Source organism: Centropristis striata, chromosome 6, assembly GCF_030273125.1.
Source record: "Centropristis striata isolate RG_2023a ecotype Rhode Island chromosome 6, C.striata_1.0, whole genome shotgun sequence".
Taxonomy (NCBI): Eukaryota; Metazoa; Chordata; class Actinopteri; order Perciformes; family Serranidae; genus Centropristis; species Centropristis striata.
In genome coordinates, this window is record NC_081522.1 from 28,718,542 (window position 1) to 28,743,203 (window position 24,662).

General features: G+C 37.4%; 1 protein-coding gene across 1 annotated transcript; it reads left to right on the forward strand.

The window, feature by feature from the left end:
* Positions 1–8,747: 8,747 nt before the first annotated feature.
* meak7 (MTOR associated protein, eak-7 homolog) lies at positions 8,748–24,448 on the forward strand. The gene is made up of 9 exons (XM_059336141.1): positions 8,748–8,810; positions 11,103–11,264; positions 11,691–11,945; positions 12,103–12,247; positions 12,410–12,621; positions 17,772–17,958; positions 19,225–19,343; positions 20,630–20,809; positions 21,865–24,448. The coding sequence occupies exons 2-9, from the start codon at positions 11,109–11,111 to the stop codon at positions 21,991–21,993; spliced, it is 1,383 nt and encodes a 460-aa protein (XP_059192124.1). The 5' UTR covers positions 8,748–8,810; positions 11,103–11,108; the 3' UTR covers positions 21,994–24,448.
* Positions 24,449–24,662: the final 214 nt, after the last annotated feature.

Consider the following 24,662-nt stretch of genomic DNA (forward strand, 5'->3'; position numbering starts at 1 on the left):
ACAAGAACTATCTCCTACTGAACACCTCAAAGACTAAGGAAATTATCATAGATTTCCGCAGGTTCAAGCCCCCCCTTCAGCCAGTGAATACCTGTGGGGTGAACATGGAGATGGTGCCAAGTTCTAAGTATCTAGGTGTATACCTGGATAATAAGTTGGACTGGTCCCTAAACACAGACGCTCTCTACAAAAAGGGGCAGAGCCACCTCTTTTTCTTAAGGAAGCTCAGATCTCTGGACATCTGTAGTAAGATGCTGCAGATGTTTTATCAGTCTGTGGTGGTGGTAGTGTGTTGTTTTATGCTGCAGTCTGCTGGGGAGGCAGCATCAGACACAGAGATGAAGGCGGTTGGACAGACTGGTCTAAAGAGCTGGTTCTGTGGTTGGAGCCAGGTTGGACACACTGGAGGAGGTGGTGGAGAGATGACCTGTCAACATGTTTGAGGCCGCCCTGAAATACCTGGATCATCCGCTACACAAAACCTTTATGGACCAAAAAAACAGCAGAAGACGGCTCCTCTCTCTCCTTTGCAGGACGGAGAGATTCAAAAGATCCTTCGCTCCTACAGCCATCAGGCTGTCTCATTCTTCAAGAGATTCTACCAGACTAACTGAATTTCCTCTTGGGGATGAATAAAGTAATTTTGATTGATTGATGATTTGATATCATATTAAAATGCTTCATAAACATCATGGTATTGCATTTGAATTGTCTTGTTGCATTATACATGGTCAGCCATAAAGTTGTAATAACTTTGTTTCCAGACCCAATCCTCTGTTAACTGTGGTTTTATTATCATTATGATATGTTTGGAAGAGATTGGTTAATAATGTTTTGAGAAGATATACACTGTATCTGTCAAGAATAAATCACATTGTCACAATCATTTCATGGAAAGAGGTATAAAATATTTTATTCCAACTTTATGAACAGCCGTGTATTAACTTTGTAGTATTTTTTTTATATATCTAATTGCATCATAATGCATCCTATTCCATTGTATCACATCATATACAGTTTGTATTGAATTGTATATATTAGATTGCATCATATCTAATTGTATTGAGTGCATATACATGTACAGTATCACAATTGTTTGATGCCATATTTTCACATCCCGCTATATTGTACTATATTGTTTTACTGTATACTCTTATAATCTGACATATTATATGGTACTGTACATGTACAGTATGTCAAGTTATTGACTATGAAACCATGTCAATAACCCTATAGAACATTTCTCACAAACCTATTAAGTGAGGAGGATTGTTCCTAGACCAAGGATCTTCTTTTGAGTGTCACATGCCTGTGTCACACTGCCATTAGCCCACACAACAGCTCCACTCAGCCTCATCTTAATGTTATGCCTTAAGGCAACACATATCTCCTTTCCTCCTCCCGTCTGCATTTTCCCTTTGTCTGTCTCTGTCAGACCACAGCCATATCTTACATAATTCTGCTTTCTGACCCTCTTTTTGCTGTCTCGACTGATTACTGTCCTTTAAAAAAAAAACTTTCTCTTTCTATTCAGCTTTGCCTCCCCCATTCACTCCCCTTATTAATACACTGTGCTCATCTATTCCTTCTCTGCTCTCCTTTTAATTAAACTATAACTCTCTGCTTTGTATGGATCAGTGACATCCAGTAAAATAGTTATTTATTTATTGAACCTGCCCTATTGGTACTCTGGGATGTCTTCTGTAGCCATGAGGTTACAGTGAAAGGTCAACTGCTTCTGTGCACAGAGACCTTAATAATAAGAATTAGAATGGCTGTGCATTTAAACGACACTTTGATGACTCTTAAACCAGCTTTTGTATAATATCATTGTAAATCAAGGCATGGTTCAACTGGAGAGCTGTCAGGGGACTGGGGCACTGATCTGTAAGCTATGGCTACATCTCGTAATATAGAAAACCCAAACTGAATACACATATAATATCTAATCTGCTAAAGTGTAATCACTCAGCATCATGTAAGACGAGAACAGAAACATGTCAACAACATGTTAGGTCCAGCAGAAGTATTATTCACAAAATGCACTCAGTACAGTATAAAGCTACAGTTAGCTTAGCTTACAGAAAACAGAAAGAGCTAACCAGGCCCTGTCCGAAAGAAACCTGCTTCTCTAAAATTCTCACAAATTAAGACAATATATCTTGTCTCCTTAACCTGCACAAAGCAAATTGTAAAATCAACAATTTGCCTTTTTACAGGAAGTTATGCACCTGACCTATTTCTTGGCTCTGAGCAGTAGCCTAGCAACCAGCTGTTGTTAAACCCCAACATGTTGTTTTTACAAAAACTAAGCAAAGCTAAGCAAAGCAAAGCAAAGCAAAGCTAAACTAAACTAAGACAAGATTAGATAAGATAAACTAAACTACGCTAAGCTAAACTAAGCTTAGCTGAGCTAAGCTACGCAAAGCTAAACTAAACTAAGCTAAAATAAGCTAAACTAAACAAAATTAAGCTAAGCTAAACTAAGTGAAGCTAAGCTAAGATAAGATAAGATAAGATAAGATAAGATAAGCTAAACTAAACTAAGCTAAACTGAGCTAAGCTATGCAAAGCTAAACTAAACTAAACTAAGAAAAGCTAAACTAAACTAAATTAAGCTAAGCAAAGCTAAACTAAGCTATGCAAAGCTAAACTAAGTGAAGCTAAGCTAAGCTAAGGGAAGCTAGGCTAAGCTAAACTAAGCTAAGCTAAACGGCTGCTGGCTGTAGTTTCATGTGAAGCACACTGGTGTGAAAGTGGTATTAATCTTATGAGTGACTGATCTGTTAGTCTACTGGAGCCATTCATTAGTCTGGACCAAGAAAGTAAAGCCTGCCTAAAATCAAGAGTTTCAATTGAAGTGAAAAGAAAGCAGAGCATGTATTCCCAGAATGGAAATGTACTATGACTGCACCTTTATCATGGAAGATGTCACTAACATTTATGGTGTTGGCTCTGGTCCAGAACATAATATGCAATGTGGAGCACCCTTACGTTTTAAACCCACTAATTTTATACAATTTTATATTTTCAGGTATTACACTTATTTGTATGTCAGGTAAAATTTGTGACCCTTCAGATTTTTAATAGGCCTCATGGAGGAAGCAACACATGATCAAATTTCGTCTTGGTTTTGTTCGGATGCATTGTTTGTTCTTATTGTGTTAAGGTTAATAACCATTTTTTCTGTTCTTCTCTTATGAAAGAGAAATTATTTGAGTAGTTGAGAGCACTTTTACCAAGATAAGAAAAAAATAATTTTCAAAGTCTACAAATTGTTTGTCCAATCCAATTTGAGGAGCATTAAAAAACAAAACATGCATATCATATAATGAAAAAGTATATTACCATAGTACTTTGCTTCATGAGCCCTGTTGTTCTCACCTGGCTGACGAAATGTCAGACAAACTACTTATCTAAGATGTGAAACATCTAAGTTCTGTCATGAGTGTACTTGAGCTGCAGTCTGCAACATTTCTGTTTAACAAGGTTGCACAAGTCCCAACACCCACATGAAAGCTGTGATCACATCTTGGATGACTTCAGCAGATGAATCAGCTGCCGTCACACGGACCAGAATGAGGAAGTTGTCTTTCAGTGCAGCTGACAGGAAGAGATACGCTTCTTAATAAATGTCCATGTATGTACAGTATGAATATGTGTTTGTTTGCTTGCTTATGTTAGGTGAATTGTTGGTCACTCTCATGCAAATATTGGCCTCAGTTTCAAGCATGAGTCCATACAAGATTGTGTGTGGTTACTAGTTCTTCTACTACTTCTTCTACTAGAACTTCTGCCTCGAGATAGTTCATTTTATTGTCAAGAAACCACATGACAATAAGTAGTGTTTCAAAAATGCAGCATTTCTTTTGTAAGAAAACAAAAATGGTCTCAGGCTCAGCAGTGTCCTCCTTATTGAAATCCATCAGTAAACACATGCAAATGACTCAGGCGTACAAGACAAATATGTATAGGAACTCAATGGTTGTGGGACCTTGGACCCCCCAACCCCCCTGTGACAGACCTCATATGCCATTTGTGTTTAAACCCTCAAATGATATGGGTTAGGATAATGTTCACTGCATGTCATTGTGTCTTTCCTTGCAGAAGCTCTTTCAAAAGAATGCATGAACATTTCATGTGACCGGGTTTATTACAGACAAAGCACAAATGACTACAATTACAAGTGGCTTGCCAGTGCAGAATTCTTGAAATGGAAATGCAAGAACACTTTGAAGTCGGCTGACACTTTCAGTCAATGTGTGTGGTGTGTGGCTTTTTTTTTTTTTTTTTTACTTTTTTAAAAAGTTGGTATACACATGATGGATTTCCTGTGTAGTCATTCATCAGTGAGATTTTACCATATAGGGATGCAACAGTGAGGAGGGTTAGGGGCAAAGGGAAGAGAAAAGAAGAACTACCAAGACTCACTTCTCAAGTCTCAACTTGCTGACAGCTGAATCAGTATAGAAGAAGGAACACAGTTCATAGTTATCAAGCCAAGTCTGTCTTTTATGGGAACGTGTGTACACAATCATCAGTGAACCATGTATGTGTCCTTGTTCTGTCTGTACCTGCTTGAAACATCTATGAAGAAACAGAGAGAATGAAAATAGCAAAGAGAGGGAGCTACAGAGACTCATCTAAAGAGACTGTAAGGAGACTGACTTCACCTATAGGTTTTACAGCCGTTAACCCAGAGTGGCTATAATGTCTTTTCTGTGTGAATTCGCCCCTTTAGCCTCTACAGTCAAATTCAACAAGCAGTAATAGGCGTTTTTCCACTGAGTACTTTTTGAGTACTTTTTGGAAAGTGTGTTTTGGCTCCGCCCACTTGTTAGTTCCCCTCGGCCTCTGTTTCATGCAGGTACTTTTGTAGCGGCTAAGGTTGAATGTGTCGTAAATAGTTCTGCGACAATTTCGACTGTGACGTCAGTGACCCGACGCTGACAACAGACCGACGTGGCGAGTCCAAATAGTCGAGACATGAGATGAGTTGTCGGCAGTCTTTCTTTTTCCTTTGTCCATCGTCTTCTCTTCTTTGGTTTCTTGTTCTCGATTCTCTCGTCCCAGTCTGCTCTGCTTATTTCTTTTAAAAATGGCGCTGTAATGTTGTGGTTGTGTCGAGTTCTACTCACTTCATATCCCACCTCAACAGTAGCCAATCAGCATCGACTAGTTAAACTGATTAAGATTCTATAATCACAAAAATTATATATTTTATGTGATTATAGAATCTTAATCAGTTTAAGCAAATGGAATATATGTATTTAAAGTAATTACAGTTTGTAAACCAATATTAACACACGATCAAAATCATTGTATCAAAAGTATATTGCATGATTAATCCATAATTGCATTGAGAGAGGTAGCACACACAAGGTTAGTGAATTACGCACACACTTCGTCACACAGATAGTGACCCTCATACACAGAGACAGACAACAGAGACAGAAAAATAGACAGAGTAACAGATTATTTTAACACTGTTTAACGTTTTAATCAAACATTGCTTGCTGACATTATTCCATTAGCTTACTTTGAGATCCCTGTCTACTTTTCCTGCTGTTACAGTGTATTTTTGCATTTATTATCATCCTAAATCCTGCCCTTCTGTGTTCAGACCAACTTGAGGCCTGCATGAAAATAAGAAGAACCCTTAATTTTCCTAAATAAGCCCACTTAATTGATGCAGAAAGATGCCAAAAATGATTGATCTTTAAACTCTTGTCTCATAGTATTACACACTGATATGTGATTTGGTGTCTGACAAATGGTAAAGCTCATGGATTAGATTTATGGCCAGCAAAAATTATTCAGTTTTTCTCTGTTTCGTACATTTATTTTGGTGAAAACCATTTACAACTTGTATCTGCTTTGTGACTTGCAGATATATTTGGATTATATATTTTGACCTTTTCAGTTTCATCAGCTTGTAATGGAATAAAAAAGTGAAGTTTAGTGTTTTATTTTGTCTCTCTCAATCAAACTTTTAGGCAAAAATGATGTGTCCTTTCAAAAATAACGGCAATAGTACAATGCACCTAAAACTATTTTGCCCACTTTGTATTCTTTGTATAAAATTACTAGCCTGGGTATACCCAGACTGCCTTGCGCGCTCGAATTTGATTTCGAACCTCCAGGCAGTCTGGCAACTAGGCGATTTCGCTAGCCCTGTTTTAGGGATCCAATCACAGAGCGGGGAGGGACGGTGAGACGATGACGCGTACTACTCGGCACTTGGAAGCTTTCCGGATCCAACATGGCTGCTGCAGACGCGAAACTCTCTTTAGCTGTAGATGGTGTTTTAAATAGTTTAGAGTGAAAGTTGAAAGGCGAAAGGTCTCTCGGCAGCTCCGCTGTCCCCCGGCTCGGAGCCAGATCACCGGTAGTGGGGCTATTAGCGCCGCACGGGCGGTTTCTGCGGCTCGTTGCGCCGAGCCGGTGAGACCGCCGGTCACCGCCGGTGATCTCGCTCCGAATCGGGGGACAGCGGAGCCCCCAGAGACCCGCAGCAGCTTGTTTGTTGCCCATAAAATCAGTGGATGTGTGTGGCTGAATGACATGAGGGGGAATAAAGCGTGAAAATAAATAATCTTGCAGAAAGCGAGAACTGGAGAAGCAAAGCAGCAGCAACACTCTCTCACAGACACACACACAACAAACATCCATCTCTGTTGCTCTACTACGTCATCTGGTATAACTGATCTGATTGGCTAAGAGCTACCTACAGACGCTTTGATAGACATTCTAAGCGCCCAATAAACGGCTCCGGAGGATCGTAAACCACACCTCCTCTACGGAGAAATGCATTGAAGGTGTCCAGACCTAATCTCCAATGAGATTTGGTCTGGTGTTAGCCAGGCTATAAAATTACATGAACCTCTGTTAGAATTGACCAAAAATATAACACTCAACTTTGCTCATTCTTGATCACACTGACTAGCATCAGCACACATTTGTATAATTTACCTATATCCTGTGTGTCTGAAGTAGCCCAAAATTCCCCAAAGCTAAGCAACAGTGTGTTCTATATGTAGCCTCACCGTAACACGGTTAACTAAAGAGGGCAAAACTTTATAATGGTGGCAATTCAGCACTAATAAAACGACTACATTTGGCTCACTATATATTGTACATAAAACTAACAATGTAGCTACAGACCCTGCTAAATTCAGACTACTCTGGACCTTGTTTGCACAGTCAATGTTCTCCAGAAAACTCCAGTTCAGATATGATTTTCTATCTCTGTGGTTCATCTTAAACCACTGATTCATCATTGGTATCCTGTTTATACCAGGCTGTTTGCTTGGCGTGGGCAGATGGCTGCATGTCACCTTAACATTCAGCTGTGCCGACGTGGGTGCCTCCACTGTCCTACAAGACCTCATTACAATGCAACACACCCAGCTCAGTGCACTCACATAGTAGATCTCATGCCCTTAAAAGGCGCTTTTCAACTGCCTGCTGTTTCTGCAAAGGGCTCTGTGTCTCTTTGGTTACTCCTGTGCAGACTCTACTGGTGAAAGATGGGATAGGACTGAAATTACAGTTCCTCCTCATGTTACTGTAAATAAATAGGTTTTTGTGTAGGCTTGCATGTGGTTTTGGGTCTTATGAAGTATGTGTTTGAATCTGAAACATGTAATGGGATAAAAGAGGAAGTTGGGTAAAAGAACGCCTGTGACGCCATCATATCCAAACTCACAGTCTTTTTAGATCATTTATTTCAAGGAAAATATATTAATAACTAAAAGATGGCAAGCTGGCAAAATATATATATATGTGTGTATATATATATATATATATATATATATATTGGACCTCTTGAGCTTGCCAAGAGGCATTTCCGAGTACAATCACTGTGAGCCAATGCAATGGAATTTCGTTCAATGTGCATATTTTTTTTAATGTATAACTGAATGACAATAAAGTTTCCTCAAAGTCCGGGTCTAAGTCTAAGTATGATTCATGCTTTAACAAATGTAAGAACATTTTGAGGATGAAAACAGAGATTGTCAGTATATATACTTATTTTAATTCATTTTATTTTTTTCAACCTTGTGTACTCCTCCCATCCACTATACACCCATCCTCCTCAGGGGTCAAAAAGGACCCCTGAGGACCCCAGACACAAGACTGTTTTTAGGACATGTAGAAAAAAAATGATTAAAAATTGATATATAATTTTCATATTTTTTTCATTATTATTGGTCAGTTTTAGTCAAATATACATAATTAGGCATGACATGGGATGTGTCATGAACATTAATGACACTTTGAAGTAACATTAATGCTCATATTTGTCATGTCACGTTTCTGACAGGCTTGTGTGACGCTTATGTAGACACCTTCAAAATAAAGTGTTACCATATCTTGCTTATGTCACAAAGGCATGTTCAAAAAAGTCATTTATTTCTTTCAAGTTAGATCATTTACACACAGTGTTATTACTATGCAAATAGCCATCCTTTGTTACATCCTTTTTGAGTGAAATGATCAATACATGTCATATGTTACACTTTTGGTGAAGTTTTTTGTGTTTCTTGCAAAACTTGAAAAAATGAGTTAAGCGATTATTTTAACAGGGTGAAGATAAGAAAAATAATAAAACCAACCAACTGTGTAAAATGAACATACCCCTTCTGAACACCGGCCAACTCTCCCCGCCCTTGACATCATGGACCAATCACAATGAAGTAGGTGATCATTTGGCTCATTTGATTGGCTGCAATCATCTCGCACCAGGAAGTTTACATTTTTTTGCCACTGTGTGCAGGATGGGAAGCTTAGCCGCTGTTCTTTAAAAGGTTAGCGACACATTAAGCGTCATTTCTGAAGTTGTTTGCGAACATCAAACAATTTCCATTACACCCAACTTGTTTCATGTACAGCCTATTGAGTAGGGGATACAAGTGGAGTAACGGCAATGATGCGGTGCTAGCTAGCGTTAGCCAAGTTAACAATCTAAGATGAGGAATAATTGTATCTAACATTATAATATAACCACTGAGACAACTGTAGGCGAGCCGTATTATAAAATACTGCTTTTACATGTAACGTCTACATCGCACAGAACAATGTTTTAAATAAAACGTAGTCACCAGCACAAAATATTGTTCAACACATTAACGCTACATTTAACGTTTTCTGTATTTCTGTAACGTGTATTATGTCGTCACCCTGTAAAAATAATCGCCTAACTCATTTTAGTTTTGCAGGAAACACAAAAATCTTCACCAAAAGTGTAACATATGACATTTATTGATCATTTCACTCAAAAATTATGTAACAAAGGATGGCTATTGGCATAGTAATAACACTGTGTAAATGATGTCACTTAACAGAAATAAATGACTTTTTTGAACATGCCTTTGTGACTTAAGCAAGATATGGTAACACTTTATTTTGAAGGTGTCTACATGAGAGTCTCACACAAGCCTGTCAGAAACATGACATGACAAGTATCATGGACATTAATGTTACTTCAAAGTGTCATTAATGTTCATGACACATCCCATGTCATGTTTATGAAACGCTAACACTCTTATGTAGACACCTTAGATTTTTAATATTGTTACCAATATTAGTGTCAACAATAAAACACCGATAAACTAAACAGATAACTAAACAATCTCCCTCTAGCTCTTCTTTGCTGGGTTCTTATCTGATGCCTAATCTGATGTGGCAAATTGTTAAAGAAGTGATGATCTTAAAGGGGTGAAATCACATGATCTGATCAACTGAGGATGTAGGCGATTTTACCATAGGAGGCCGGCGTCATGAGGAGATGATTTAGGCAAAAAATACAGTATTTTGGTCATGAGTCAGCCTGGGATAGAATTGAGACCAACCACAACTACAGTCATGGAAAAAATGATTAGACCACCCTTGTTTTCTCCACTTTCTTGTTCATTTTAAAGTTTTTCCATGGTTTTCTTGATAATGATTTTGATTATTATCAAGAAAACCATAGAAATGGCTGGATATCAGCTCTTAAAATAAACTCTTATGAGCTATTTTTGTTGTTATCATTATATTTGTCCAAACAAATGTACCTTTAGTTGTACCAGGCATTAAAATGAACAAGAAATTGAAGAAAACAATGTTCTAATATTTTTTCCATGACTGTATAATATTACATTGTTAAGCTGAAGTGTGAAACAGATGCTTGTCACAAGATGATATATCACACAAATGATTAAAAAAAAATCATTATTATTATTATTATATTATTATTATTATTATTATTATTATTATTATTATTATTATTCAAAAGAATAATGAATGAAAATATTTTTTTCAAGTGAAATACTGACAATCTCTCTGTTTTTATCCTCAATATTGAACTATTGGAAAACATTACAGCAATAACTCATGATAAATGTACTTAGTTACAGTTTATTTATTGAGTACAATTTTGAAGTATTTGCACTTTCCTTGAGTATTTCCATTTAATGCCACTTTATACTTTTACTCCACTACATTTTGAGGTAAATATTGTACATTTTACTCCACTACATTTAACTTACAGCTATAATTACCTTTTAGGTCAAGATTTAACATAAAACATGATCAATTTAAAGTGTTTAGGCTTTTTTTTTTATTATTAAAGCGAATGGCAGTATATTAAGTAGTTAAAATGAGCCCCATCTTTGCAAAATTGAAACGCTGCTTACATAAATGTATAAATAATAATCTAATAATATATTTAGAATATATATAACAATCTGAGTGGTTTCATTCTGCATAATCAGTACTTTTACTTTTTATACTTTAAGTACATGTTGATGCTGGTCATTTTGTACTTTTACTTCAGTAGGTTTTGAATGCAGGACTTTTACTTGTAGTGGAGTAATTCCACAGAGTGGTACTAGTAAATTTTTTTAGTAATTTAGTAACCTTGTATCTACCGCAAGTAGATAAGAGGTCATATATTAAAAAGGCTAGGGAATCACCACCCTAGATACAAAATAATTACCAGCTCATTAAGGACAACAGCAGCCAAGATGATATGCTGGCTGTACATTTAACAACTGATTGGTACCAACTAATTACTAAATTCAACTGTAACTGATGACACTGGTGTGTGTGTTCTGCAGTGCACCATGGGTAACACAGAGAGTGTGGTGGTGCAGAAGCGACTGGCCCGATTTCGCCCTGATGAGCGGCCTGTGGTGGAGGGGGTCTTCGACAGGCTCCAGGGCAGTGCTGGGGGCCCTTCTGGAGCCCCAGGGAAGACTGTAACTCTTGAGATGCTGCAGGTGTGGCCTTTAAAGCAGTAAATATTTATGTATCTTGATTTATTGCATCACTTGCTTTTATAGTTAGTTTCATTTTCTCATATTATGTCATGCACGTAAACCTGCTTGTCAGTAAACCAGATTCTGATCTGAGTCAGATTGTGATTCTGATCATATTTAGCGTCAATTAAATAACTTTGTTATCTTTGCACCGTAAAGATATACATATTTGTTTTCCTTTAGAGTTATTGTTCTTTGTAATTTAGTGCTGTTTACAGATTTCTAAACCTACAGTATACACTAAATATGCTTTGTTTCTTTGCTTTGGCGGTATTTCATGCTCTTGTTCCTCAGAGCAAATGTATTCACTATCAGTATATCTATCAGGGAAATGTAGTTTCTGCCAGTGTGTTGCCTGTGTGTAATCAGCCCCTTCTTTTGTTCCAGTCCTCTATGGGCAGCCTGGCACCAGACTCCATGGTGACGAGGGTCTATCAGTGCATGTGTAGTATTGACCCTGGATTGGAAGGACCTGCAGCTTCTGGGAAGACCTGCACCTCTGCTGCTTCTGGAGTAGGTAGAGAGCAATTGATCATCTTTCTAGCAGACACCCTAAGAGGGACTGCAGAAGAACGGGCTCCACTCGTCATGGCCATGTCTCAGCATGGAGCAGTTGTTGTCATGTGTGAGCAGGTAGCGGAGGTGAGTAGAGGGTAAAATGTGTGGGGAAACTTTGTTCCAATTTATTTAGTAATTCTCCTCTTCGTTTTCTTATGTCACAACCCTCCCCTTCACACTCTGCTATATCCGTCCGTCCCTACTGACATCCTGCTCTGGCCCTTTTTTTCTCTCTCCATAGTTCCTCCAGGACCTGATTTCTACTGTAATTCAGATTCTGATCCACAGAGGGCGCCTGCAGGCCTGGAAGCCAGAGAGAATGGGTGATGGCTCCCTGGGTGTCAAACTCCTGGCAGAGCAGATGTGTTCAGAACTCAAACCCTCAGGTAAACAGTTGATTTGAAGGCTTTTAAAAATATTAACAAATACGAACATATGAAGGAAATATCTCTCCTCTCCTCTCCTCTCCTCTCCTCTCCTCTCCTCTCCTCTCCTCTCCTCTCCTCTCCTCTCCTCTCCTCTCCTCTCCTCTCCTCTCCTCTCCTCAGATCAGGGAGGTTGTGATGTTTCCTGTCTAGAAGACTGGATCTTCAGGAACTCCCAGGTTTCTTTGTACCTGGAGATGCTGGTAGCTGAGGGCCTAAACGTGTCACTGAGTGGCCGTCCAGCCCCGACCCTGCTGCCCCCCTGCCGGGAGACGCCCTGGAAGGATCTGAGGTGTCTGCTGGACATTCCCACTCTAATGTTTCTGGCACCACAGGTCAGAATCCAAAGGCATCATATTGGTAGATTCAGACAAAAACTACTCTCTTTATTGGTTTGAGAACATTTTTGGTAATAGTTTTTTTAGGAAATGTTGATGTTTTCCAGCATCAGGAGAACTATTCACATGTTTCAGTTTACATTGTTTGGGGATGGAAAAAAGGAAATAATAAGAAAAAAGAAAGAAAGGGGAGAAGGAAGAAACAAATACCAGCAGATGTGCTACTCTTCTTTTAGTGACATATTTAGATTCCCAGGGGTGTGTCTCTGTTTTTTTTTTATTGGTGTGCAGCTTTGTTCTGCTGACGTACCGCACTTATAAAGGACATGCCACTCATGTTACACTGACATACAGATTCAAAGGAGGTTTGATAGTGTTTGGGCGCATTCAGGCAGACATGAGCCCTGTGTGAAAATACACAGCCTCGTTTTTCAATTAAATATCATCAGCCTGTCTGTGCAGTGGGAGCGCCAACACAGCTCTGGAAAAAAAACATCTGACAATGGCAAAGAAGTTGCAAGATTTCTTTATTATGCTACAGCTGTATTTCTACTGCTTACTTCATAATTTAAATGAACAAATATGAAATTATTTTTTAATAACTTTCCAAAGCTGTAAAATCCTGCCAAGAATATTATAAACATCCTGCAGTATTTTGCCAACTAAGAAGCCTTATATTCACACATCTGTTGAACATGAACTGTGTTTCATGTCTCACTGGTACCTTTTACTATAATCACATGAATAAAACCCTTTTTTAGGACAATGAAATTACCAGATTTTCAACATCACTACAGTTCTGGGTGCGGCTCAGATGTTAGAGATGATTGTCGGCCGCTGATGGGAAGGTCGGTGGTTCGATCCGTGACCATGGCAGTCTTGAGGCGTGTTTCCACTGAGTGCTTTTTGGAAAGCAGCTGAGTGTTTTGGCTACGCCCACCAGTTAGTTCCCCTCGGCCTCTGTTCCCATACAGGTACTTTTGTAGCGGCTAACCAACGGAGTTCGAATGTGGCGTAAATAATTGTGAGACACTTATTCAATGTCAATTTTGACCGTGACGCAACACTGACAACAGACTGACGAGGCGAGTCCAAACAGTCGAGACATTCTTTTTCCTTTGTCCATCGTCTTCTTTTCTTTGGTTTCTTATTTCTTATTTCTTTTAAAAATGGCACTGTTATGTTGTGGTTGTGTCGAGTTCTACTCACGTCATATCCCGTCTCAACCATATCCAATCAGCATTGACTAGTAAGAAGTGGCCGCTACCTGAGACGCTAACCGGTGAAGTTGGGCTGATCCTCTCTCCCAAGCCACACACATAGCTGCTCACTAGAGGGAAAGTACCTAATGGAAACGCGCCTTATATGTGAAAGTATCCTTGGGCAAGAACCTGAACCCCATGCTGCGTCATCTGAGAATTAGTGAATTATTAATGGGCAGGGTATCCTCGGCCACCAGTGTATGAATGAATGAGTGTGTGAATGGGTGAATGATCATCTGTTGTCTTAAAGCGATTTCATTGGTCCAAATAGAAAAGCCATTTACCATTCTTTGTGTGACATATTCTAGCAGAATGGTACCTTATGTCAGTGGTTCCCAAACATTTTTAAACCATAGTACGCCTCCATTAGGATTTTTTCTTTACTTTGATTCAATCATTTCAGATCGTTTTATGGGCTGAGCATTTCTATGAGCTTTTTTTGCTGCGTTATATTTTTCTATTGCCTGCTTTGGCCACAATTTAAAACTGCTATGAACCAGAAACATACAGAATCAGGAAGTGTGTTGTTGTTAGGGCTGGGCGATATGGACCAAAAGTCATATCCCAATATATATTTAGGTTGAATATCGATATTCGATATATATCCCGATATTTTTATCGCAAAGTGAGAGCAAATGTTCAGTCAAAGTCAAAGCCAAATATGACATGTCAGTAAGTAATTTTATTGAAACCGTTCAGATCAAGATCAAAGCTACATGAAGTCCACATTTCAATAAAAAATATCTTAAATAAAAAAATAATAATAATAATAAAAATGAACATTAAAAAAAACTAAATATGACAAGGGCAGCATTTTTATATAAAGAAAGAAAATTTTATTTAATTTTTTTTTTTAATTTTAACTATATTGATATATGTGATATGGTCTAATTCCATATCACATTTAAAAATATATCGATATATTTTTTATATCGATATATCGCCCAGCAGTAGTTGTTGTCCATTTGTTGCAGCATGCCTATTTTTTTATGTTAGGAAAAGTATTAAAATACACATAGAAAAAGTAACAAATCTTGCAGCATCCTTGCTTCATCTTTAAGGCACCCCAGGGTGCTGCAGTCATCAAGATCAAGCTAAATTCTTTTGAGGTTGTTAAATATGGAGGGTGGCAGAAATAGTAAAATTGAAATCTTAACTTCATTATAGTTCTGTTTAGGCACTCAGAGTCTAAATAGAGACTGTGGTCTTGATTCAGTATTCAAAAGGTTAAAATTACAGTCTCAGAGATTTCAGTTTCTTTGTCTTTGGTGGCACCTATTGTGTAAAGAGGTAATTCAAGGTTGGATCTCACTTTCACTTTTTTTGTTAGTCATTGTTAGTCATCTTTTCTTTATTTGTTTGGCACTAGTAACCATTAATTTACAACTCTAATAGAGACCGGTAAAACAGGTGTGCTGCTTCACACACAGGCGAGGTGTGTACTGCTTTTGATTTTTCCAGGGAATGTCACTAAACGCACCCATATCATGATACTGTAAATGCAGGAGCTTTCATCTGTGGACCAAAGGCTAAATCACCAATCAGTTACCCCATTCGGTCATAGACGGTGATTTAGCAGATATTTATTCAAAGGACAGTCATCAAGATTATTTCTTTAACAGTGACTTAAGGCATGAGACTGCATGAGAATCTGCAGTGACCGCACAACACAATTTTATCCCCATACTTGAGTCACGATACGATATTATTGCGATTTTAAGCATTTTGCTATATGTTGAGTATTGCAATATTGTGATTTAACTGTTTAACTGCATTTTGTGTCCAAAATTAAATTCAGTCAAGAATTGTTTTATAGGAAAAAAATCTGTCTATTCATCTCACTTCAGTCTTTTTATTTCTCCCCAATGAGAGTCAAACCCACAGACTGACCAACAAAGTATCCAGTCAAACTGAACTGAACTGATATCAAACATGTATGGACGACAACAACTGCAGCATTTTCTCAAACTTTCCTCAACTTAAACCTTCACGGCTCTGTATATCTTTGATATGGCTGTGTCTGTGAAATAACATCCCGATGGAGTCACATACCTGAGTTCCAGTGTCTTTAGCATGTAGCTAAAACTCTCACAACTTTGCAGTGTTATTTTGACAACTCTCCGACACTACATCCTGACGCACAGGAGCCTATAGATTTCTCCAATCTTCTAGTCTCAAATGATACCAGTGTCTCCAGTATATTCCTAAAAGTGAGTCCGCTATGGCCTCCGGAAAAAACAAAAACGGCGAAAATTCTGACACTAAATATCGATACTTGGCAGCGATGAATCGATATAATATCGCCACGCAAAATATCGCAATACTATGCTATTTTTCCCCTATTTCTACCTTTTAGCTACAGTATCAGCTTTTTACAGTTGATTTTATACAAAGCATGCAGTGTGCTTATGAGAATATTTTTCAAGGGAGAAATGTCTGTGTAGTAGGTCTGTAATGTATCTGCAGGATGACACTGACAAATGTAACAGTGTGAATTTGTGCACAGAAATACACAATTAAGAATATAATCTGTTGTGCACAAATATTCAATATTTTGCATTTCTAAACTTAAAAAACTGTGTACATTTTTGACACACTATTTCTGCTCCCCACTGAAACACTTTATTTATACCATCAGTATACCATCACTCATCCATTCCTACATTGCTTAGCTCCTTTTAGATTTAAATATGATTTGTGAACCTCTCTCAAGCACCTACGTCAGGACACACGCAGGGCTATAGTCATATAGTAATCACTGCATTCTATGAGAAGTGGCAAGAGGAGGAAGAGGTTCTTCCATTACATTGCGTAGCAGTAATGTAACAAGTTCCACCTATGTCATCTAGTTTTATTAGCTTCCCACAATTCATCAGACGTCACTATCATGACCACAGTGACATAAACAGTCTTTTGCTTTTCACATAATTTCATGAAGTCGTTATATTGATATTCTCCCATGACCAAGCCCTGCACCACTCACAATAGGCTTGCCATGGTGGTTACACACAATTACAGTTCCATCTCAAAAAATTTGAATATCGTTAAAAAGTTCAATATTTTTTGTAAATTATTTCAGGAAGTGAAACTCGTATGTTATATAGATTCATTACACATAGAGTGAAATATTTCAAGCCTGTAATTCTTGTAATTTTAATGATAATGGCTTAGAGATAATGAAAACACAAAAATCAGTGTCTCAGAAAATCAGAATATTACATAAGATCAATTAAAAAATAGGATATTTTAAACACAAATGTCAGGCTTCTGAAAAGTTTCTTCATTTCTATATACTCAATACTTGGTTGGGCTCATTTTGCATGAAATACTGCATTAATAAGCTGTGGCATGGAGGAGATCAGCCTACGGCACCATGTTGCTTTTATAGCAGCCTTCAGGTCATCTGTGTCTCTCACCTTCCTCTTGACAACAGCCCATAGACTCCTATGGGGTTGAGGTCAGCCCAGTTTGCTGGCCAGTCCAGCCCAGTAACACCATGGTCATTGAAGCAGCTTTTGGTACCTTTGCCAGTGTGGGCAGGTGCCAAGTCCTGCTGGAAAATGAAATCAGCATTTCCAAAGGGCTTGTGGAACCATGAAGAGCTCTAAAATGTCCTGGTAGAAAAAAAAGTATATATATATATATATATATATATAATTTTTATTTTTTATTTTGCCCATATATGCATGTTTTAATACATACTTGAGTATGTATAAAAACATAAGATGAAGAAAATGATTGGAAGGATGCCAGTACAGTTGGATATTCCTTCTTGCAGTTATTTATGTAAAGCACACTGAATTGCACCTGTGTACAGACTACTATCAAAATAACTTGCTATTGCTTCTTAATGTATGTGTTAAATATAATGTTTAATCTTTCCAGTTGCCAGACAGCTACAGCGCCCCCTGGAGACTAGTATTTTCTACACGGCTGCATGGGGAGAGCTTCACCAGGATGGTGACCGGCCTGTCGAAGTGTGGACCCACCCTGCTGCTTATCAGAGACACAAAGGGGCATGTTTTTGGGGGCTTCGCTTCCCACGCCTGGGAAGTCAAACCTCAGTTTCAGGGTGAGATAAGAAACTAGCTTTGTCTGATTCCTAACCACTTTCATGTTGTAGGACTTGGATGCAGTTTGAGTAAAACCATCCATAGTTAACCATCTATATTGACTTGATTAGTACTATCTCTCATTTAACAGTTAAATATAACTATGTATCTCTATAATAATTTATTGTCATTATTGATCATCATTAACTGATAACATTTCGCGAGGATTAGCTTCCCTTAACGTGGGCACATCCTGCCTGTTGGCCATCCCTGTCTGGCCTTCGTTAGAAATCAATACAATCAAAGTGCTTTTATTTTGAAGGCGATTTAGGTATGTGCGTACATGCATACACAGCTGCACAGAAATGAGCTCCACAAAAAACACTGAGTTACCTTGTTACCTTGTGAAAAAACACTTTCACAACTTTTTGCATAAAGTTAATAAATTGCTGGTTTACTGCATAACATACATTCTCTATATTGCTTTTGTGGTTTGAATGGATTTTGTGTTTAAAATTGATGTAATTTAATGAATTAGTTTTTACAATTTTTTACGGCTTTGTTTGACTTACTCCACATTAAACATGTATTTTTTACCAGTAGCAGCTCATATAATTTACTGCATTTTATAAAGCGATTAAATTAAAATTGAGCCAAATTTAGTAGTTGATGTCCGGCCCTCCGCAACCTTAGCAGGATCTCCTGTGGCCCCTTCGGAAAATGAATTGCCCACCTGCCTTAACTTAAACTGTGTAATACATGTACAAGAGCTACTTGAGCCTGCAAGCTTGCATACTATACTAGCAACTAAAGTGCTCATTCATACTTGTAATTATTACTCAGTATTTAGTTAACTGTCACCAGAGAAAGATTAAAGTGAAATGAATTTTAAGGATCATACAGATGCTACAGTGTGGCCCTTGCTATGTTTTCCACCATGTTGGCATGACATCATAGCTGCATTAGCCTTAGCATTAGGACAAATTTCCAAACTTCATACATCAAATTCTGACTTGAAATGTAATTGCATCATCGTATTTTCCCCATAGAGCTTTTTCATAGCAGACTTTTTTGTAAATAGTTGGTACCAGTTACATTTAGTTGCATTACGAATGCACTAGAACTCAAAATAGTGCAGTGGTTAGCACTTTCGCCTCACAGTGAGTGATTTTAAACGCTGATAAAAGCACACATTGAGGAACTAATACTTCTTGTTTGAATAGCGTGGGCTGTCACTTGACTTTTTCTCTCAGATCTTATTAATTTGTATACGTGTGTGTGTGTAGGTGACTCCAGATGCTTCCTGTTCACTGTGTCCCCCAGACTGAGGGTTTATACAGCAACAGGATACAATGGACACTTCATGTACCTCAACCAGAACCAGCAGACCATGCCCAATGGACTGGTGAGACTGCACTAGTTCAACAGAGGGTGACTTCTGTTGCTCACTGTCTGTACTTATCACATGGAGCTTATGATATAATTCCCTTAATTTAGATATTAAATATTGTTTTGTAGATACTGCATGACAGGGTTACATCATGTTATACAAAGTTTTCTAATTTAGGGAACAAATCTTTTATTAAGACTGCTTAACAAACAGTTAACCAGTCACCTGGATTTTCATATAGGATACAGTGTTATAATCAGTGGTGGAAGAAGTATTCAGATCCCTTACTTATGTAAAAGTATGAATACCCCACTGCAGAATTACCCCATTACAAGTAAAATTCCTGCATTCCAAACTTACTGAAGTAAAAGTACAAAAGTATCAGCATTAAAATGTACTTAAAGTATCAAAAGTAAAAGTACTTGTTATGCAGAATGGACTGTCTCCGGTTGTTTTATATATTCTAAATATATTATTGGATTATTTTTATCAATGCATTTATGTAAGCAGCGTTTTGATTTTTGATTTCTGATCACTTTAAATGTATCATGTTTTTCATGTGAAATCTTGACCTGAAAAATAACTAAAGCTGTCAGCTAAATGTAGTGGAGTAAAAAGTACAATATTTGCCTCTTCAAAATTTATTGAAGTAGAAGTGTAATGTTACATAAAATGGAAATACTCAAGCAAAGTACAAGTACCTCAAACTTGACTTACAAGTACAGTACTTGAGTAAATGTACTTTACAGTATTAAATACAGTATTTATTGTATAACTTACAACAACTGTCATATTGGTATAACAGTATCCCTAGTGTTCATTAAACAGCTGAAATAATCAGTAGAACTATGTCAAGAACTATGTCCAATGTTATAGTCGTCAATCGTAGTGACAAACTTGCTCAGAATTATCACCAGAGAGCAGCGTGCAACTCTGCTCTCATCAGTGAAATTTCAACTATTTTCAGTGAAAAAGCTCTAATAAATGGACACAGTTAGAAACTTTTTCTCAAGGATTGGTGGAGACCAAAACAAAGCTAAACGGAAGGCAAATGTTGATGTAATACTTTGTGGGTAGCATTTAAAAAAGTTAATTTCTCTTCTGATGTAGCATTAATGTTCATGAGCTTTAGTTTCAGTCTTACAATGGAAGTCTACTTTAGAAATAATGGTACCTGGCTTCCATAAATGTTGTTCCCGCTTTAGAACAAAAAAAGGCTTCAATGATAAATAGGATTTTTTCATAAAATGCTTGTCTTCTGTCTCTGTGTCTCATGGTGAGTATGTTTTCGTCTTAACCAGGGTATGGGCGGTCAGCACGGCTACTTCGGCCTGTGGCTGGACAGTGATTTTGGTCATGGTCATAGTCGTGCACGGCCCAAATGCACCACCTATGGCAGCCCTCAGCTCTCTGGAGAGGAGGACTTCACCCTGGACTCAATGGAAGTGTGGGCGGTTGGAAAACCCCCAGAACCAGAGGAGGTCAGAGTAGTTGCTTTTGCTTTTCTTTCTTGTCTTTATTTGAAACAAATGTGGCAAACAAAGGGAGAGGAGGGTATGACATGCAACAAAGGTCCAACAAAGGTTGTGCTTCTGTGGTATGCTAGAATATTTCAGGATCCTGCTGTCTTTTCAAGGAGGTCTTGCTTGATATATTTCCAAACATTTATACCAGGACAGTGTCTTTTAGTGTCCAACACTGCAGGCTGACAGCAGTGTTGAAGTTTGCAACAGCAGAAACTCACAGGAGGTGAAGGAGATATGCCATAGTGTTTTCATGTTTTTTTAGCATACATTCTGGAGTTGCAGACCTTACATGTTTGTTTTTCAAGGCTACAATTTGCCACACACTGAAATCAATTTTAAGTAGAATTATAACAAGACTGGCCATCAGAGGAGAACATACACATCAACAAGTATTCAGATCATTTACTTAAGTAAAAGTACTAATACCACGCTTTGAAGTAACTCCACTACAACTAAAAGTCCTGCATCCATGTTTAATTTCAGTAACAGTACAAAAGTATCAGCATCAAAATGTACTTAAAGTATAAAAAGTAAAGGTGTTCCCTATGCAGAATGATAGTTTTATATATTCCAAATATATTATTAGATTATTAATATTGCTGCATTTATTAATGACCTCAAGGTCGGGCTCATTTAACTACTTAATACACTGTTATGTGGCTTAATTTATAAACATGTGGAATCATTTTAAATTGATATATTTCTTCATGTTAAATCTCGACCTGAAAAGTAACTAAAGCTGGCAGCTAAGTGTAGAGGAGTAAAAAGTACGATATTTGCCTCAAAATGTAGTGGAGTAGAAGTATAAAGTTACATAAAATGGAAATACTCAAGTGAAGTACAAGAACCTCCAAATTGTACTTAAGTACAATACTTGAGTAAATGTACTTAGTTACATTTCACCACTGACATCCGGCGTATACTGTAATTTACCGTACAACAAATAGAGAACCTCATTTACATTACAGCTGTTTCCTCCAACTGTTTATTTCTGTTATGTTATGTTTCAGGGTGAAGAAGGAGTGGGCAAGAAGAGCATCCTGGATGCTGATCTGGAGGTCCAGGCCATGATGGAGATGACAGGGAAGACTCTCCACAGTCAGGGCCTCAGGGAGCCAGAGGAAGACCAGGATGAGTGAGGGGTAGCAGGGAGATCCATCAAAAGAATCTTAACATATTGAGACTGTTGGTCCGCCTGGTCCTGACACAAGTTGGGGTTTAATCATCTCTGTATACAATATAGTGATATAAAATTTCTCTTACCCTGCCTTTCATTCAGCTCGGACCCTTTGACATGCAAAATACAGCTTCTTTTAATGACACACAATGCTAAAGTCGTTCTTATAATCCTATTAGGCCTATTAAAGATGGCTTTGGCTATGGAATATGCCACCACAACATAAACAAGGACTAGACACTAGATCTAAAGGCAGCTTAAAAGTGGTCTGTAAAGTCTCATGTAGCCCATTTACACACAACTGAAAGCTACCAGTGTGCTGAAATTATCCTCAAAGTCTGGGTTCAAAGGAGGTAAGAATCCCCTGAGCACATTTTAAGTATGCTTCAGTATTTAAAAAATCTTTAGGTTCAAGAAACAAAAACTGATATACAGTCATGGAAAAAAAATATATTAGAGCGCCCTTTCTTTTTCTTCAATTTCTTGTTCATTTTAATGCCTGGTTCAACTAAAGGTACATTTTACGTGGTGTCCTTGTTAATGCTTTTGGTTATTATCAAGAAAACCATAGAAAAAAAATCTAGATATCAGCTCTTAAATTAAACTCTTATGAGCTATTTTGGTTGTTATCGTTATAATTTTTCCAAACAAATGTACCTTTAGTTGTACCAGGCAAGAAAATAAAGAAAGGGTGTTCTAATCATTTTTTCCATGACTGTATGCCTGTTAGTCAGTCTCTATGTAGGTGGTTCACCTTCTGAGCCACTATATGTTTATGTCAACTTGTGACTAATGACATGATCCTTTATAAGTGGTTTAACTATCTGAGAAGCTTAGGAGTTATTCAGGGAATTTCATGACAACAAGAGGAGAGATTAACAGTTTATTTAAATACCACGATTCAAAATACTTTGCCTCTTCTCATACTAACAGCTATGGATATGTTTCATGAATCATGATTTTGTATTATGTATTTTGTGTTCAAGGTCTATTGCTGGACCACCAACATGATGACTGAGGCATTAGATGAGAGGCTGGACTGATTAGCATATTGTGGTATTTTCTGGGGGCAAATCTACAGCATGGAGAAAAATGTCTGTAAATTGTATTATTATATCATTATTATAGACCTGTATTGTCCATGGAACTACATCCAAATCAACAGGTGTGTGGTAAAGCATGAGATGAACAAAGTCTCATACAGTGTAGAAGTGATTCACTATAGCATCATATTTTGACAGTTTAGCTGCTTTTTGGCTGATTAACCCTCCTGTTATGTTTGTTTCTCAGGAACAGCTATAATATTCATGGGTCAGTTTGACCAGGGGCATGTTAAAAAGTTCAAAAGTTTCAGAAACTAAAAAATCACAATAAACATTGTTTATTCATGTGAAAACTTTTTTATGAACATTGGAAAGACCTACATATAAAGTAAAATGGTTTTACTTGACATTGATTTTTAAAATTTTATTTTACATTTAAAATGTTTATCTTTTTATGAAAAAATACTTTTAACTATTATTTTTTAGATTTTAAAACTTTGAAATGGGTCAATTTGACCTGTAAGATAACAGGAGGGTTAAAAGTACCGTAAAATATCACAGAAAACCCCAGTAAAAGAGGAGTTCGGGGCTTGAAATGTACTAAATATGTTCCTGTAGCACAGTAATAGGACAAATGAACACTAAGTAATTGGAACCACAATTATCTGGTTATTTTGTACAATTGTGCAGCACTGAAGCTTATTGCTGCAATCGTTTTAATTGTCATGGATTCGCGTTGGACGTGTGTGTGTGTTTGTGTGTGTGTGTGTGTGTGTGTGTGTTTGTGTGTGTGTGCGTATGGTGAAAACTTTATTACAGTGTTGCTTGTATTAAAGTTCGAGTGGGCCTGGAGGATGCAACTACTTTCACTTGTGTTTCTCAGTTGCTTAGTTTGTGTGTCTTTTATTTGATCATGTCTGACTTTGCCAGACAGGCTGCACAATGTTGGCATCAACATAAATGAGATAGATCTTCACTCTACTAATACAAACACCAGGCCAGAGACTGAAAGGCAACTCTGTATTCATCCCCCTCCTCCTCTTCTGTTCTGCCACCATGCAAATTACTGAGGCAAGTTACAAATGCAAATCTCTTATATAATCTTACAGTAATTCACACAGTGGCATGGTCTGCAAGGTTCCATAAAGAATGTTTATACTTGTCTTTATATTTGTGTATTAAAATGATTTTATTATTTAATTCCCAGATATGTGAATATACTTTGAGCTCAGGTTAACCTCAGTAGATACTCTTCATTACATTTATGTTACCCCAGCTAGATAAAATGCTGTTTATAACAAGTACATATAGCGTATGGATGGTCACCCTCTATCTGTTATTATGCTAATAAATCAATAAATAAATCAAACTTTACCTGTATAGCACATTTCATACAAATTAGGTAATTCCAGAGTTCTTTAGGGCTATAATGTATGACAGTAGAAATATACTGTAAGCAGTACAGCAATGAAGATCAATGCACTAATATAATTGAATAGTATACATATTCATATATCTGCAATTCATTCATTTGCAGTGTTTTCTGAGAATCATATTTTTTCAACTGTTCTCAAACATTTTGTCTTTG